The sequence below is a fragment of the Trachemys scripta genome, chromosome 11 (genome assembly GCF_013100865.1).
Source record: "Trachemys scripta elegans isolate TJP31775 chromosome 11, CAS_Tse_1.0, whole genome shotgun sequence".
NCBI lineage: Eukaryota > Metazoa > Chordata > Testudines > Emydidae > Trachemys > Trachemys scripta.
In genome coordinates this window covers 27,154,474-27,172,003 of record NC_048308.1, presented here as the reverse complement: position 1 = coordinate 27,172,003, position 17,530 = coordinate 27,154,474, and the positions used below count along the sequence as shown (strand labels likewise).

The following is a 17,530-nucleotide window of genomic DNA, read 5'->3' as shown; positions in this document are numbered from 1 at the left end:
TGCAGTTGGCTTTGTGAAAATGTGGATGTCAATTTGATTGCTCAAATGAGCATAGCTTAACAGAATTCATTTAGTAATATGGGTGAATATTCAGGCAAATTACCCATCCAGCTCTATTCAACTACATATACACATACACCCTTGTGCACACCAAGGGGCCTCTTCCATTGTTATTTTAGCACCAGCACAATTTCCCTGGTGTTTAATAACAATGGGCGCACTAGTGTGCAATAGCCACCCCTTTCTAACTGTTCCAGTGGTAAAGAAAGCTGGCTACTGGTCTATACTAGCACTCCCACCATTGCTAGTGCCAGTGGAGCTACACTGCTAAGAGATTTCCTTGAAATCCTCCATGTTACTTTATATACCTATACATATATTTTGTATGACATATACAGCTGATACCACAGAGTATTTGCCTTTGCATAATTATTTCCTCTTCTGCCAGAGCTTACTATCATAACTCCTAATAAGATAGCATAGTTCAGTGAAGAGCAACCAAATGATATTGAACCTCTGCATTTACCTCCATTTCATAGGTGTATTTTTCTCCCCATGCTCTCTACACTGCAAGCTCAGATAATTAACTGTCTGGCATTTCGGTATAGTTAAGCCTTCCTAGGTCTCAAAGCTGCTTAACTGCCCTCAACCTTGCTATATTTCTGCCACAAATATCATCATTGACCCTCTGAGCTATAATGAGGAACAATAATGAAACTGAACAGATGGTAATGATTTTTGGCTATGGCCCCCTACCTGACTGGGGCATTTCACTGTACGATATTGTAATACTGTAGGTGACTATCATCAAGCAGGAGAAAAAAACAAAAATTCCTGTAATTTGCATACACTTCACATTATATTTTAGAGAGTGCTTACCAATTCAAAAATATTAGCTTTAAATGACAATTATATTAGTGGCTAGTTAAAGACCTCTATTTCTGTGTAAAATCACTGCATTGAAACCTAAAATCACTATGTTTGCTGGGTTTTATTTACATATTTGAAACTGACCAGATTCATCAGGAGATCACCAAGATTCACAAATGTTTTGCACAAACCTGCATGTAGCAAGGCATGAACAAATGTGGGCCAACATATGAGCCCTATATTGCAAACACACATATAGGAGATTATTTTACTGAAATGAGTAGTCCCATTGGTTTCACATAAGTAGAATTACTCATTTGTGCATGAGATTGCAATATTAAGCCCTGATGTTTTGCATCAAAATCATGTGAAAATTTTCATTTTTGCAGCTTCATTGTGAAAGCAAGTGACTCTTGGCAGTTTCAACTGAGTTTTACTTTGAGATTTGTGGGGCTTTTGAAATTTGATGGCAGGGTCGTGGGTGCAAATGCACAGAGATCAAAACTGTAAGCAATGTTCACCTCAATCCTTACAAACTGAAACTACTGAATAGCGTACAGGCCTCCTATGAAATTTACATACACATCAATAAAGCATGACAGTCAAAACTATTATCAACTATGTAAATTGAACTTATTACATAAACAAATAGCTGTGCCACTGTCATTATAAAAACAACTAAAATAGCGATAATAGAAAGAATAAAGTCTTATTGATCCTCATTGAAATTCAGCTGCTGCCCACTATGTGATCATCAGTGCATTGTGCATGTTAGGTGTTGATTGTTTAAGAGTAAAGGTAGTATATTCTGATTTATTTTTCTGGTCTTATTTGGTTTGGTCTTTTCTGGTCTTATTTGGCTTTTTTGGTTTGTTCGTTTTTTGCCAACCCACTGAGATAGACCAGGGAAGAAGATCTGGCTCCTTGATGCTGGGTAAAAGGAGCAATACAGCATAAAAGCACCCTAAAAGCCCCATATCCTGATGAGGGATGATTCAGTCAGTGCAGGGCCTGTGGAATACTGCCTCCCAATGATCACCTTGCAAGCTAGGGCATAGGGACAGAGAGGCATGCTGGTGGGGAGGCTGCAGAGATTCTAGGCAGCACTGTGGTCCATAGGGGAGCTGCCAAAAATTAGATAAGGCTTCCAGGGCTGTCCAAGTTATGTTGGGCGTCTCCTCAAGCCCTGGAGCAGCCTAGAACTGGGAGAGAGGAAAGGGGGCTTAAAGCTGCTCTACGCCCCCCTGATCCTGGTTGTGAAATCTGTGCTGTACCTTTCAGAAGAGCAGCACAGAGTATTACCCGTTATATTTAACTTTGGCTCCAAGAATTCTAAGTGGCAATTGATGAGTTACATATTTTTACACTGACAAGATGGGTGAAATTGTATCTTTTACTGAAACAACTTCTCTTGGAGAAAGAGACAAGCTTTCAAGCTCCACACAGAGCTCTGAAGAAGAGCTCTGTGTCAGCTTGAAGCTTGTCTCTTTCACAAACAGAAGTTGGCCCCAGAAAAGATATTACTACATCCAATGTGTCTTTCTAACATCCTGGGACCAACATGGCTACAACAACACTGCATACAACATATTTTACAGTTGCAAATTATATGAATCACATTTAGCAACATGAGGGACTGCATGAGGGAATGTGGACAAGTCATCATTTCCTGTGGTACTAGGAATTATGAATGAGACAAAGCTCTCAAGTCATTAGTTCAACTTTAGCCCAGTTTAGCATGACCAACAGTCCTTTCCATTTTATGGCCGTACCACTCTATGCCATATGATTTGGTGGTCTCAATCCAATTATTAGTGAGAAGGTTTCCACAACCCAAAAAACAGAACTACAGTTTCACCAGCTGGCATCCTTGTTGACTGCCTCAACACACAGCCAAAAATGCAAACTATACCCCACCTTAGGGTATGTAAAATAAATAAGAACATTATCTATATGTAATCTGGAATAAGGAATCTATTTATATAGGTTCCTATTAGTATCAGACATCATTCAGTTGTTGGGATGGAGAATGAGAAAAGGATAAACAAGGTATGCGCTCTACTTTCTGTATATGTTCTTTTATTTTTATTCATAGTAGTTGGCATAATAATAAATTGCTTAGGAAGAAAACAAAAACATCAAAATAAAGAGTGACTCAATAAATTTTAGCACCTAGTGAACTGAGCTTTTAAGAAGGAAGATGAATATGGTGATATCCAGTAAAGATGGACTGGCGTGGACAGCTTTAACGAGCACAGCACAAAAACAGCTGGTATTTTTGACATTGTAGGTATGAAGACACAAACTGCGTTTAAACTGTTCTCAGCACAGACAGTATTCTGTTGCCTGAAGCATGATAATATGTTGGCACACTGACAGGAGGAGGAATCAACTTTCTCAAAGACACAGTGAGGTCTGCAGAGCACAAATAGTATGCAAGGCTATTTAAAGGAAAATATTAAGGAAATAGTTCTGCTTAGCAAGAGTATATGATTTGGTTAACCCTCTCTCTCTCTCTCTCATTCTTTGGGCAGTGGTGGGATACAACAACCTGACAAAAGTGCATGGTTCAAAATTCCCTGGGGTGTTTGTTACTCCATTTTAATTAATCACAGATAGATGTTGGATTGATGCCTGTAATTAGTTACATAAAGCTCTGATTTGTAGTTCTTCCATTTTGTCATCTAGAGCTAAAAAAGAATAGTGGTTTGGAAGTTACTATAACCTCCCCTCAAAAGTGCTCCCATTGTCTTTTGATTTCACAACTCCGCCTAGTGTCCACTATATCCTTTCAGCCAATGGCTGCTAGTTTTATAACCACCATGTTGGTTGCAGTCTTCAGTGGAGTGAAATCAATTGCTGTCAGAGAAAATGCTGGAAAACAAAGGTATAGACATCCCTTGGTGTAATGCATGCAATGTGGCTGTAGTTTGAAGTCTGATGGCTGGAGCAAGCTACGGAGGGCCATACATGATCACACCTCCCACTTGTAGGGCAGAAGATCTACGTACTAGTGGGTCCTCCAGCCACACCCCTTCCATTCTTTGTGCACAACCATTAAGGGAGCTCAGTTGGAGAAGGGTTCTATGGCTGGCAGGGACTTTTCTCCTCTTATATAACCGTGGCATCCAGTCACCCTCTCTCCCATTACATAGCTTAACCCCACTGGTTCTGCAGCCTGAGGAATCTCTGTACTCACGGAAGAGGGGACTGTGTATATCTCTATGTGTATGTATAAAAATAAAGCATTTTGAAAAGGTCTGATAATCTATTGTGGCTCTACTGGGCCTAAGGTTATTCCAGTGAAAGTCAATGGGAGTTTTGCCATTTACTTAAATGGGAGCAGGATAAAAACTTTGGGGTTAAGTAGGAGCTTAATTAAGACATATATTGATTGACAGTCCTTACATCTTATTCTATTTCAGATAAACAAAGCACCCTTCTAAAGGAAGTGTCCTGCAGTAACTTCCACAGGCTGCCTGGGCCCAGACAATATTTGGGTTCAAACACTGAAGAATGATCAATCACAGTCCAGGTTTGATTTCTGCAAGAGACCAAATGATGGAAAAACCTTCAAAGGTGTGAAGATTCCAATTGGTTCTAGGGAGAATCCTCAAGTGCAATGTTTGTCTAAACTACTTTGGCTCTGGAAATCAATCTGCTGTTGGGGATTTCCTCTCCCTCTCTCCCCCACCTCCCCTCTCCATCTCTCCCTTTTTCCTCCTCACTCTGTAATTTTAGTCACAGATTGTCTTTGGTGTTGTGGTGCTTTTGTTACAGACTAAAATAATTACATCTGTGGAAAAAACAAGATAACAACCAAGCCTGAGAAAAATCCAGCTAATTCTTCCTGAACTTTAGAAAAGGTTCTGATTCAATTCTCTGTTTGAATTTTGGTAGAACGTTGCTTGGTTGGTTCTTATTATCCAAAAATGTTTCTTTGTCCCAGTGCAAACCTCTCTCCCCAGCTGAAAGAGAAATGGAGAATTTTTTGGAATCATGAACAAAGTAACACAGCTTAGTAGATAGCGTAGAGGACAGCAGGTTGAGTGAGTGGATTCTATTCCAGGTTGGCTGTGTGGTTTTAGGTAGGTCACTTACCACCTGAAAACTGGGGGTAGTAGTCACCTTTGTAAAAGTGCTAAGAGTTCTTTGGGTGAAATACATAATGTAAGTGCAAAATTATTATTGGAGGAGATAATATACTATGGTTACCTTATAAAAACCTACCTAGGTAGACTTCCTGACTCTATGGTGAGGAGGAAATAGGAAAGGGAACAAGAATACTGGAGCAGTGTTTTCGAAACAAAGGAGAAAAATATGGGATCAAAATCATAGGGACACCTTTGTGAAGAATAGTGACAGCAGTGACTGTACATAGGATCAGGGTGTTTTAAATTTGCTGTAACTGAATTCTGAATCTTTGTTTGCTACACTAAGCATCATTAATTAATATAAAATAAAAGCTTATGAATTCCCACAGCTACTGTTCATTGCAGGTGATTTGTTTTTTAAAGCTATCTGACGGAGCTTCTTTTTCAGTTATAGTTTACACTAAAAGTTCTCTTTACAACTGTATTGGATGACAATTATCCGTGGGCTTTTACAACAGTCATTGAATTAATTAACCATTTACAATAAATTCTAGAAACTCCAGCAAAGGCAGATATTTCTGTTGCTTCACCTCCCCAATCATCTTATAAAATTAAATTTCATAAAACAGTTTCCTGTAATTCTAGGGCAAACAAAGCAAGTAAGTCTAGCGCTTATTTCCATCGACTGAAGAAAAAGAACCAGATAAATTCTATTGGTTAGAGTTTACAGTAAATTTCATGTTCAACTTATCAGGATTTATATACACAAAATACAAGATGACTGAGCTCTGCTAAGACTTATCTTCATGAGCAAGTTGGGTGACTTATGAGTGAATTATCCAGATCTTTCTTACTAAAGGTGGTAAAGATCTTTACGAAGCAACTCATATTTTATACTAGAGTGTATGCGTGTTGCTACTGAATATAAAAAGGGAAAGGTAGGTGATGACCAATATTAACTTATTATAGATAATAGATACTCTAGGTAACATTCTTCTTTCAATTATGTGTGTACAACCTCCTTAACTTTCAGTGTGCCAAAGAGCAGAACTTGGATGCAATGACTCTTATACACACATTCAAGAAAACATAAAAGTCAGTGGTGTTATAAACACCTATTTAATCAGTTGGACAGAAAAACAGATATAGATACACACTCACAGTACTTAACCCAGATGCTTATAGAATGGAAAAATCAACCAGAAGAAATGGTTTGTTGCTAAGATTTGCAGTATGAGGGTCCTTTTTTTGTTGTTGTTTTTTGGATCCCCAGTGGCTTCTGAAGTACTAGTGGTTGCCAAAAACACTTTCGGCTTGGCTAGAATATTGAATCATTTTCTTTTGGATTCAGACCTTGTTACTATTATCCATGTCTTTGACACCTCCAGGTTGATTTATTGCAGTGAGCGCCATATGAGGCTATGTTTTAAAAGCTATTTGGAAATTGCAAATAGCATCAAACACAACAGATCACTAATTAAATGTTATTTCCTATAGGAAGCGGGAAGCCCACTGTACCTGTGCTCAGGACATGCACTAACTGCCAGCTGATTTCCAGTTTCATATGCTATTTTGACTTATGAAAAAAAGAATGGGGTGAGGGTCCTGGCTACTTGAGACAGCCTTTCCCCCACATAGGATGTCACAGCAGCCATGCTCACCTGTGGTGTCTGAGCTAACATTTGCTTAGTTTAAATAGGAGTAACTGGTGGTAGGTGTTCTTGATAAGGGCGCTTGCCTCTGAAACTCACTTCTCCTGGTATACTGATCAGGTGGCCATCAAAACAAGCTGCAAGACTCACTTGTCATCCCAGTTTTTCCCCCAAGGCACAGGAAGGAGGGGAATGAGGTGGATAATTGGTGCATGTTTTGTTTTGAAGCTGGGGAGGATTTTAGGCAGGTTAATATTATTTTAATATAATTTTAACGTATTACAAATTCAATTGTTTGTGAATTTTTATACATGTCTAGGAGTTAATAATTTGTTTTTAAATCAAAATAAACCCACACACTATAATTTATGTAGTATCATAATGTGATACATTACTTTGCTCACTAATTATCTCCAACAGGCCTACTTTTAACATTTCAAGCAACCTCAGCTAAAAACAGAAAGCACCTGCCAAATAAGTGTCTTATTCTGTTTCTTCCCGACCTCTACAGGATTTTTATTTTAATAAAAGGAGTTTTTTAAATTAAAATCCGTTGACTAATTTTGGCTCAGGACCAATCTATAAATTGGTAAGTATTCTCACACTTCTTATCAAACTGTCTGTACTGGGCTATCTTGATTATCACTTCAAAAGTTTTTTTCTCTTACTTAATTGGCCTCTCAGAGTTGGTAAGACAACTCCCACCTTTTCATGCTCTCTGTATGTGTATATATATCTCCTCAATATACGTTCCATTCTATGCATCCGAAGAAGTGGGCTGTAGCCCACGAAAGCTTATGCTCTAATAAATTTGTTAGCCTCTAAGGTGCCACAAGTACTCCTGTTCTTTTTGCGGATACAGACTAACACGGCTGCTACTCTGAAACCGATTTTATAGGGACAGTCCCAATTTTGCGGTCTTTTTCTTATGTAGGCTCCTATTACTCCCCACCCCCTGTCTGATTTTTCACATTTGCTGTCTGGAGGTTGACACACAAAGCACCACACAGGGATGTGAGGGAACAAAGAGCCAGGACAGGAGGAGCATGGAGGATGGAGCCACCAGGTGAGGAGAAAGAGAGGCTGAGCCAGTGGGGTAGTGGTAAGAATTAACTCTTGGGATTTTACACAAACATCTCAGCATTCGTGAAACAGCTATTGAGGGGCTTTGCAGATGATAGCAGTAAAATTTGACCCGGGAAAAGATAGTTTCCTTACTTGTGGTGTATTTCCCTCACTATTCTAATTTTGCTCTTTGGGACAATATTTGCTCGTGGCCAGTCCATCAATAGCTGTGTGTGTGTGTGTGTGTGTGTGTGTGTGTGTGTGTGTGTGTGTGTACACTATATACTGTACAGTATGTATACATTTCTAGAACATTTCTGTGGAATACCTTTTAACTACACACAGGTCATTTACAAGTCCACATTATGGGCCAGAATCTCCAGCTGAGTTATAGCCCTTCTGCACCATTTAGGTGCTACAAAAGGAGCTGTAATCCAGCTGCAAACACCCAGAAGAAAATTCACCAGACAGAGGCACGTCTGCACTGCAGTCAGGCCCTGAACCTCTGATCTCCACACCCCCTTCCCGGGAAGGAGGTACCGGTACATTATGGATGGGGATGGCACCTGGTTAAGCTTTGCTCTGCCCCGTACTTCTCTACTGCTGTAGGATCCATAAAGGAACCATCATTGGCACGTGCTACTGCTGCCAAGAAGCATCTTAACTTTGATTCTTGGAGCTACTTCCAGCCCCAAAGCTCAGAGCCAGAATCAGTTCCCTGACAGCCATCCCCGAGTCCATGCCACACCCAGCAGCGCTGGAAAGCATTAAGCCCTAAATGTGAAGCATGGCTAACATTTACAGTGGTAATTATTTTAAAAGTCAACATTTATCACCTATGGTACCCATGGTACTCTTACCTTACACTAGAAATAGGCAATAATTGTGGTATCCCCAATACCATGTTGTGGTAATGATCAAAAATTGCTGGCAGTTTAAATAGGGCGATTATATACTGCCCAGCGTCCAATTCCCCAAAGCAATTTCCAAACAGAATTTGGCACATGCTTTCTAGTCAAAGACTTAAGAGCCATATCCTGGCCCCCTTAAATACAGGCAACCGGCATGGAGGAGTCGCCAGAGCAGCAATAGCCGGCCCTACCCCTCCTCTCCTGGCCCTGGCATAACGGTCTACTCACAGGTGTGGTCAATGCACCGGCTATTCTGAAGAATAGACCCTTGGAGGTTGGCTGCAGCAAGGTGCAATTTGGACTCAGATTGAGGGGACAGAAAGGTGTCAAAGCCACCTTTGACCCTCCCCCTCTCAGCTGTGCGAAAGCATTTAGTCCTTATGTTCTACATACCAAGATTCTGTAGTTTTTCCTAATAAATAAGTGGAAGAAAAGATGGTTCCTGATAACTTCATTGTCAAGCAGAAATATATTAGAAAACCTAAACCCACAAAAACCCAAGACTCTGAAGAACATAGAATTATAGATTTCTGCCCTTTCAGACGTACATAATTATGAAAATTTATTTTATTATCCATTGTCTTGTCTGGAAACCTTTCTTTTGGCTGCATTGTGAACTATTTCAACCTGAGCTGGCTCTCTCTTTATCTGCCTGTTACACACTGTCATGCAACATGAAGTCGGGAAAATTCCCAATCCAGCATTATACCTCGAACATGTTTGAAATCATTGTTTCAGCTTTTCAATACCTTCATATTCAATACCTTCACTGTCATGAGGACCATTATAGCTATTAGAGTTGAGCAAATAATCCATAGCAAATAATTTCCTCAATGAATGTCACTTTTTTTTTCTGTTCACTAATTTTCTACAAGCTGATAGCAAGTTTCTCAAATGTGGTAAAGTGAGTCACCAAATACTTTTTACAACTAATTCTTAGTCTGTGGATCAATCATGAACAATTCATTGACAGTAGTCAATACTGGAATATGAGAGATGTTTGTTAGATTTGATAGGACACGTACTGTAAGTATCAATTCTGTTCCCTGACTAGAAGAGCATGAATTTTAGAATCAAGTTTCTAGGGAAAATATTTGAATTTTACAAGTTCAAAAGTTATTCTCCACAAGTGCTTTCTAATAATAGCTTAAAATTCATTGTTTTCATGAACATGCTAGCCAATAAACTTCTTCACTAGAATATTTGAAGAAAATTAATACAAAGTGGACAAACACATCCAAACAAATTCATTTTTATTTTATTGAATACTCATAGAAGAGCTTTAAGGCATTTGCTCAATTCTGATAACTATATTGCAGTGCTGTGAATAGGTGAGAAAATGGTCTTCTATTGTTTTAATCTAAAAGGTATACCACACCTTTATGCTTTTTGGATATGTCTCCTTACCTTACAGCCAAGGTTCTGTCTCCTTTCCTTCTGTCCATCTCTCTCTGAGGAACAGGATACCAGCGAAAATTAAGCTTCCAGTTAAACCCTCCATATGTCATGTCTGACCCAGCCATGTATTCAAATGTATCGTCACTGATCACATCGATGATTGGACAGACAACAGTTTTTCTATAAGAAAAAATATTTATTAAAATAAGAAATTTCAATTTTAATGCATATTAATATGCTAGAGATCCCTTTCTGTTGTGGCTTCTCTGCATACAAATCAAGACCCAGGCTAGAGTTTTTATTTGGAAACAAGATTATGCAAAATTAATTCTCTAGTTGTCAGATTTTTTTTTGCAAACCCTTTTTTCCCCCCATTTCTGTTTACATAGGCTTGCACTTCCTGAGTTTCACTCCAAGTTTAGCCTCCCAATTTCAAATCACAGCCCAGCTTTAAGCTACTAGATTTCAGGACTAGCTCATGGTAACCAACTAGGGAGTCCCCACAGTTTCCATTCAAATGCATTAAGTTGGTGCAGGTTAGGTCAAAAATTCATCTAGGTTCACTCAAACCTCAGCAAATCTGTCATGAATTTGGAATAAAACCTGAAACCTTAATGAAACATTTCATTATCATTTCATCACTTACTCTGTACAAGTATTTTTCTGGGGCTTTTGTACATATTTCCATTGCTCAATATTCTATAATAGAGTGATTTAATTGACTTTCAAGCTGATGTCCATGTTAACAAAATATCAGCTTAGAAGGCCAAACATGGTACAGACTATATAATGTGCATACACAGCATAATCTGTGTATTTGCTTGAAACTATGCAGAGTAACAACTTGTTTCTCAGTGTCCTCTGTATCAGTATGGGCTCTAGCTAAAGAGAAACCCCACAACTGAGCCAGACCGATTTTGAAATACACCTAAATTTTGCTACTGTTGTGCCAAGCGGACCTCTGTACCACATAGCTTTAACTTTTCTGCAACGGGTGCCATATGTTATTTTATCCCCAGTGAGATAGTTTTTCTCTTTGCTATGCTTGATGTTTTATCAGTTCATAATTTTTAACATTGTTTATAACATATGGGTCAAAACGTAAACTGTAAAAATCCCCTATACATTAGTGAAACATTAGAATAAGATGCAATTAGAGCACCACAATTTAAAAGAGTGTGCATTTCCCTAACACTCCAATAACAGCTGCACAAATTATTGTAAACAATTAGTAAAGCATATTATATTAAACGGCATCCATAAGGGTGCAACAGTCAGCTTTCTTTCATGCCTCTTGTGCATTTGTGGTCTTCTCTCACACACAAAAAAGATGATCTTTAAATTGGTTTGGTTCAGACACAGGTAATTTCATTATCTCCTAGCACTTGCGGTCACTGAGATGATGATGCACGGGGGAAGGCCATCAAACGAGAAGCAGCAAGCTTAGATGCACTACACAGTGAGTTGTGCAGCCTTGACACACACCCCCAGTAAACACCAGATCAGATTGCTGATTCCTATCCCCATGCACAGACATCCCCCTCCTTCAAGCAAGCAGGGACACAGGGCCGGCTCCAGGAACCAGATCAGCAAGCAGGTGCTTAGGGCGGCCAAGGGGAAGGGGCGGCACGTCGGGCTCTTCGGCGGCGGGTCCCTCGGTCCCTCTCGGAGGGAAAGGCCTGCCGCAGAATTGCCGCCGAAGAAGAAAGCAGTGTGGTGGAGCTGCCGCCGCCGATCACAATCACAGCCTTTTTTTTTTTTCCCCCGCCGCTTGGGGCCAGCCCTGCAGGGACATTGCTGCATTTCTTACCCCAAGAGTAAAACTGAACTGATATTATAAAGTTTCTCCAGTTGCTCCCTACATATATGAACCATTCCCGCCCATCTCCTTTCCCTATACCCTCTCCTCTGTAGCGACACGCTCCACATAAACCCCATATCCCTTCTCTACACAAATAGGGGTGAAAAAAACTCTTTAGTTGTTGCTGCAGCATTCAATTGATGCAGTGAAGCTGCTTTCCTTCAATGCATAGCCCTGTCCCCTTACTCTAACACATCTGCCCTCCTCCCCACAGTCACCCATCCTCCTCCAAACACAGGAGACACTCCACCCATCTTTAACCCCAGCAGCAGCTGTAGTAACTGGTTGCTGTTGCCCCTCTGCTCTCTGGATCACTCAAGGAACATTTGGTGGAGATCTCTTGCAGTCCATCTGCTTCACAAATAGAGGCAAAGAGTCTTTTTTGGCCTTGAACACAACAGAGTTTGTAGATAGGTAGGCAGGCAAGCAGGTATTCTCACTCTCACAGACACAGACACAGAGTTGCTTCCTCAACATGAAACACAAGTGTATGGAATTTGCTTTTTAGAGAAATAGCAAAAAGTGATGATAGCAAGGCTTTCGGGCTCTGATTTCTGTTTTTGACTGGGGATTCACTTATGCACATAAACTGAGCAGGTACACATTGCACCATCCACTTGGAAGACAGGATAAGCATAAATTCCAATTGCTTGTGAGCTCACAAGAAGACAACAGATGGGGAGAGTGGAGGAATGCATCGCATACACAAGCACTCGTGAACCAAACAAAGGTGGCAGGTGAGTTTGCCAACCAAAGATTGGATAGGTGCCACAGAAATAAAAGGCTTCATTTATTAACTATTATTACCAGCTCCAGTAACAGAGACCCTGTAGGAATAAAGATACAATAACTATTAAAGCATCTTAACCTGATAAAAATATTTATTGAGAAATTAAATGTAAGAGAAAAAGTACTGACCCATTTATTTAAACTAAAAAATGTTGTCGGGTTGATGACTTGTTTTCAGTGTGTTCAGGCCAAAGAAGATTCATTTTATAGCCAAGATATAATCACACTGAAAATAAAGGGTTATAATGGAAGCTCTGACAGACCCTTAGCTAGAGCAGTGTAGTAGGCATTGTCATCAGGCAGAAGAATATATATCCATCCTTACCTGTCTTCCTTTATTCTTGCCAGCAGGGGCTCAAGCCAGCCTAAAGTGCATTCACAGTGTGCATCCAGGAAAGTTATGACCTTGCCCGTAGAAGCTGCTGCTCCTCTGAGCCGAGCACGGATCAGTCCTGACCGTTGTTCCATCCTAATAATTTTTACTGGCACTTCCAAATTTTTCACATAATTTTCTAATGAGGCTTTCAGAAAATCTGCCAAATGCAATTTAAAAACATAAGAAAAACTTTTGTTCAAACTAGATTCAGCAGTCAGTGAGGATTCAAAATAGAACAGTAATGCATCATACTGGTCACTCAGAGTAATTCTTGGACAATATTCTCATGAATAAATATTGAAAGACCAAAGGTCCTGAAAGCACAATACAGGAAATACAGACGTGTTTGTCAATTTTCTGAAGAATGAGAGATAAGTTTCCAGGTCATGGAGGCTTACATTAGGACACTGCTCACATTCTAGGATTGCAATATAGTTCTGGTTAAATGGGTCCCATGAGAAGACCATGCAAATAAAAGATTTCAAATGGAAAAGATTATGATTAATTTCCTACTTACAGCACTGGTCAGTCAAAGCTGAGTGTAAATTCAATCCAGAAATGTGTACTTTGATTAAATATATGTTTTTGCTATTTTGTTGTAGAGCAGGGGTCGGCAGCCTCTGGCACGTGGCTCGCCAGGGTAAACACCCTGGCGGGCCGGGCCAGTTTGTTTACCTGCCGCATCGGCAGGTTCAGCCGATCGTGGCTCCCACTGGCCGTGGTTCACCGCCCCAGGCCAATGGGGGCTGCAGAAAGCAGCGCGGGAGAAGGATGTGCTGGCCGTGGCTTCCCGCCAGGGTGCTTACCCTGGCGAGCCGCGTGCCAGAGGTTGCCGACCCTTGTTGTAGAGTCTAAGTTTAGTTTTCAAATAAATCCACTTTTAATAAGCTTCTTCAGCAGTTTGGGAGCTTCCATAACATACCATTTCCCTATGTATGAGGGTCATATTAAGTACTTTGACACCTTGCTTCTCTTTGATGTCTGATTTGGAAGGGAGCAACAAAAAAGTCCAGCTAGGGGGAAAAACCCAGAGCAGTGGAAGCAAGATAGAAGCCAGTGCAACATATTTCTCCCTCCCCAAAACCCCTTAGTAACAGCTGCACATTGTGAGTGTGAGGAAGAGAGCCGCGGTTCCCCTCTACCCTCTATCCTTTGAAACAGGGATATGTAGTTGGGTAGCCATGTATATGCTAGTGCTACTTAGGGCAGTACTAAACATCAGCTCTGTAACTGCAATCCCTCCATGGGGCACACCTCACAGAGTAGAGGATGCCAGTAAGGGAGCCATACTGCATGGAGGGAAGTTTTCAGTCACAAAAACGGCTTTTGACCACTTTAATATTTTGGAAGGAAAAACAAATGCTAAAAATGTGGAACTGGGGAAAGCCAAAAAAATTCAGTTGCTTCGCATGTCAAAATAATTGCACAGCCCTGTGCCTGATATAACGTGACAGCTATATAATGCTGAACATGATATGATGCTGTAGCTAATCAGTGGATTAAAAAAAGACAGTACCTTTCATACTGTGCAATAAGCTTCAAATTCCCCTGCATTTATTTTTACACCGCTGAAGATATAGGACAGTAACACACCTGCCTATGGTAAAACCTCCATGAGGAGGACAGAAGGCTCAGGAAAATCTTTGAGGTGCATCTTGCAGTATTTGCTGAAGGTTTCCCTCGGGGGATAGGTTTTGGAACCCATAGAGAAATCAGGCAACACAGCTTCCAAATCCTGCAGTCCTCATGGTGCAGTGCTGGGCAAACATTTTGACATCCAAAGCAAATACACTGACATTTTTTGGCTTTTTTAACAGTTCCATTATTTTAGCATTTTTTTATTTCTAAAACATTAACATTGTCAAAAGCAGTTTTTGTTACTGAAAACTGCTTTTTCTACCCTCAAATAGTTTTTTAAACCAGTAATTGAGGCTATGTGAAACTCAGGCACAAAATAAATTAAAAACAAAAACCAAAGAATAATCTGAGGAAACTGTTCGAGCTTCTGACATTCAAGCAAGTTTAAACCTCAAGGGTGAGTCATTTCCTTGTTAGGAGAGAAATGAGCAACAGAGACATGGGACACTATATTCTTCATGATATTTTTTATTGGGAATATTGGCACAGCTCTCACAAATCTCTCTGTAAACATTCAATTCCAGTCAGAATATTTGTCAATTACTGCTACAGGAACATCCATTTCTTAGCACCTTCCCAAATATATTAAAATCCTTTATGACCAGTTTTCCAACATGGTCACTGAAAAACACCATTATTACTGAGTTACTTAATCCAGGAAACAATCAAAACTGCGCCTCTCTAGAGTTGGGGGTCAAATTCATTACTGGTAAAATTCTATTGATTTACAATCTGTTCTGCAGGGTTCTCAAATGTGACACTAACAAAATATGTACATTTTAAATCTATCAAATTATTATAGCTATCCATAAGAAAATGAGAGCAAGGGTCATACCTCTTTCACTGGCATCATCCACCAAGATAACCTCAGAAAGCAGATAGTGTGGGGATCGGTTTATAACACTGTAAACAGTTCGAAGCAAAGTACTCCAGGCTTCATTATGAAATACTATAACTACACTTGTATTTGGGAGTTCATCAGGGTAGATTTTTGTCTTGCATCTGCCAAAGAGAAAAAAGATAAAATAATCTTTTTATAAATTCATTCTCCAGTGCTATGTAACAAGATGACAGGTTATCAAGTTCTGGAAATTGAGCTTCAAGATTGCTGGAAAGCTCACCGTTCAGTAGGATATGAATCTCTCTAGACTCTCCCCCCCTCCATCCATGCTCCCCTCAAAATCAAAACAAAACAAATCACACAGATTCTCAGGCATAGGGTCCTGAATACTGTATTCTGGCTAGGAAAAACTATCAGCAAAAAGACTAAAGCTGCAAATAAAATTTTGTACCAGATTTCCCAAATCATAGAATCATATGAAGAATTAGCATTTGCATCCAAGAAATAATGCAGTGCACACACACACACACACACACACACACGCGATGACCTGACCCATCAAGTCCTACAGCTTGGATAAAATGGGACCCAGCACTGAGCAACACTGGAAGTGTCTTAAAACTGAAACCTAAAACTGAATATTTTTCAAAAAACTCCAGTTTGCCCATTATACAGAAGGATGGAACTAAAACCTTTTATCCCCGTCCTCTAAAATTTGGGGGTGGGGAAGTCACATAATGGAACCCTAAATACCAGCCACTCCTGGTTTCAGTAAAGAAAATTCACCGGAGGCGTTTTGCAAATCCCAAATCAAAATACAGTCTCCTCAACCCATCTCTAATATGTGCACTTCACATGCACGGGCAGATATTAGAATACCAACAGTACTTGTCGTCAAAGCCAAGACACTTCATTCTAATATTTTCAGCATTGCTACTTAACAAAATATTTTAGATATATTGATAAATGTTAGCTAAACGTAAAGTCATTTTATGGCTCTATTTTCATCTTTGTGATCCTGATTTCAAGAAAGCACTTAAACACATGCTTACCTGCAAGTTCAGTGCTTACCTACAGTAACCACCCATCCCTAATTGGGCGGGATAGTCCCAAAATGTACGTTTCAAGTCCCAGGCTGAATGACTCTGGGACAGCATTTGTTCTGGATTCCCTGCGGTGCCTATCCATGCCTGCCTGAAGCTCAGGGGCAGTGCCAGCCCCTTCTTGGTGGTGGGGGGGAGGGGCTGAGGTGGGCCTTTGGCCCCCCCTTGCCACAAGACCCTGCCCCCTGCTGCTCCTCTTCCCCCCAAGGCTCTGCCCCTGGACACAGATACTATGGTCCCACACCCAGGATAGGTGGAGAGTTCAGGGATCCACGCATCAGCCCGGGCTCCCTGGGTGGCTCTTACAACTGTCTGGCTTCGGACTTGGTCGGGGGCGGGGCTCCTGCTTGGGGCCCATTTTTTGCATTTTGAAAAGCTGGTCACCCTATGCTTACCTGTCCCGAGGCCTATACGTGGTAATGATTGTTTACTATAGATAAGCTAAGAACATGTTTATACATTCCTCTTTAAACATTTTCTTTGAAATGTTTTAAATCTGAAAATGTATGTTAACTAATGTTACAGGCAGAGAAACTCTTTTGTAGTCTACTGGCCTTTTCTGACTTGGTGTGCTATAATTCTCACACAAGAGCAATGTATCTCTGTTGTCCATAATATTTTAATACTAGGGTTACCATATTTAAAAAAATAAAAAAATAGGACACTCCATGGGGCCCCGGCCCCGCCCCTTTCCCACCCCGCCCCCACCCCTTCCCCGCCCCAACTCCGCCCATTCCCCAAAGTCCCTGCCCTAACTCCCCCTCCTCCCTCCCAGCCACGCGAAAAGGGCTGCCCAAGCGCTACCGGCTTCACGGTTTGCCGGGCAGCCTCCAGACCCTGCGCCCCCGGCCGGCGCTTCCCCAGCATAGCTGGAGCCCGGGAGGGGAAGTGCCCAGCCGGGGGCGCAGGGTCTGGAGGCTGCCCGGCAAACC

At 40.8% G+C, this 17,530-nt stretch overlaps 1 protein-coding gene across 2 annotated transcripts in view; it reads right to left on the bottom strand.

The window, feature by feature from the left end:
- Positions 1-17,530, bottom strand: part of GALNT13 (polypeptide N-acetylgalactosaminyltransferase 13) — a 342,638-nt gene that overhangs the window by 149,996 nt on the left and 175,112 nt on the right. For both annotated transcript variants that reach the window (XM_034785889.1, XM_034785888.1), the window contains 3 exons: positions 15,490-15,656; positions 12,966-13,173; positions 10,000-10,170 (listed from right to left, as the gene is read on the bottom strand). In XM_034785889.1, the coding sequence (XP_034641780.1) occupies positions 10,000-10,170; positions 12,966-13,173; positions 15,490-15,656 (546 nt within the window). The remainder of the gene's footprint in view (positions 1-9,999; positions 10,171-12,965; positions 13,174-15,489; positions 15,657-17,530) is intronic.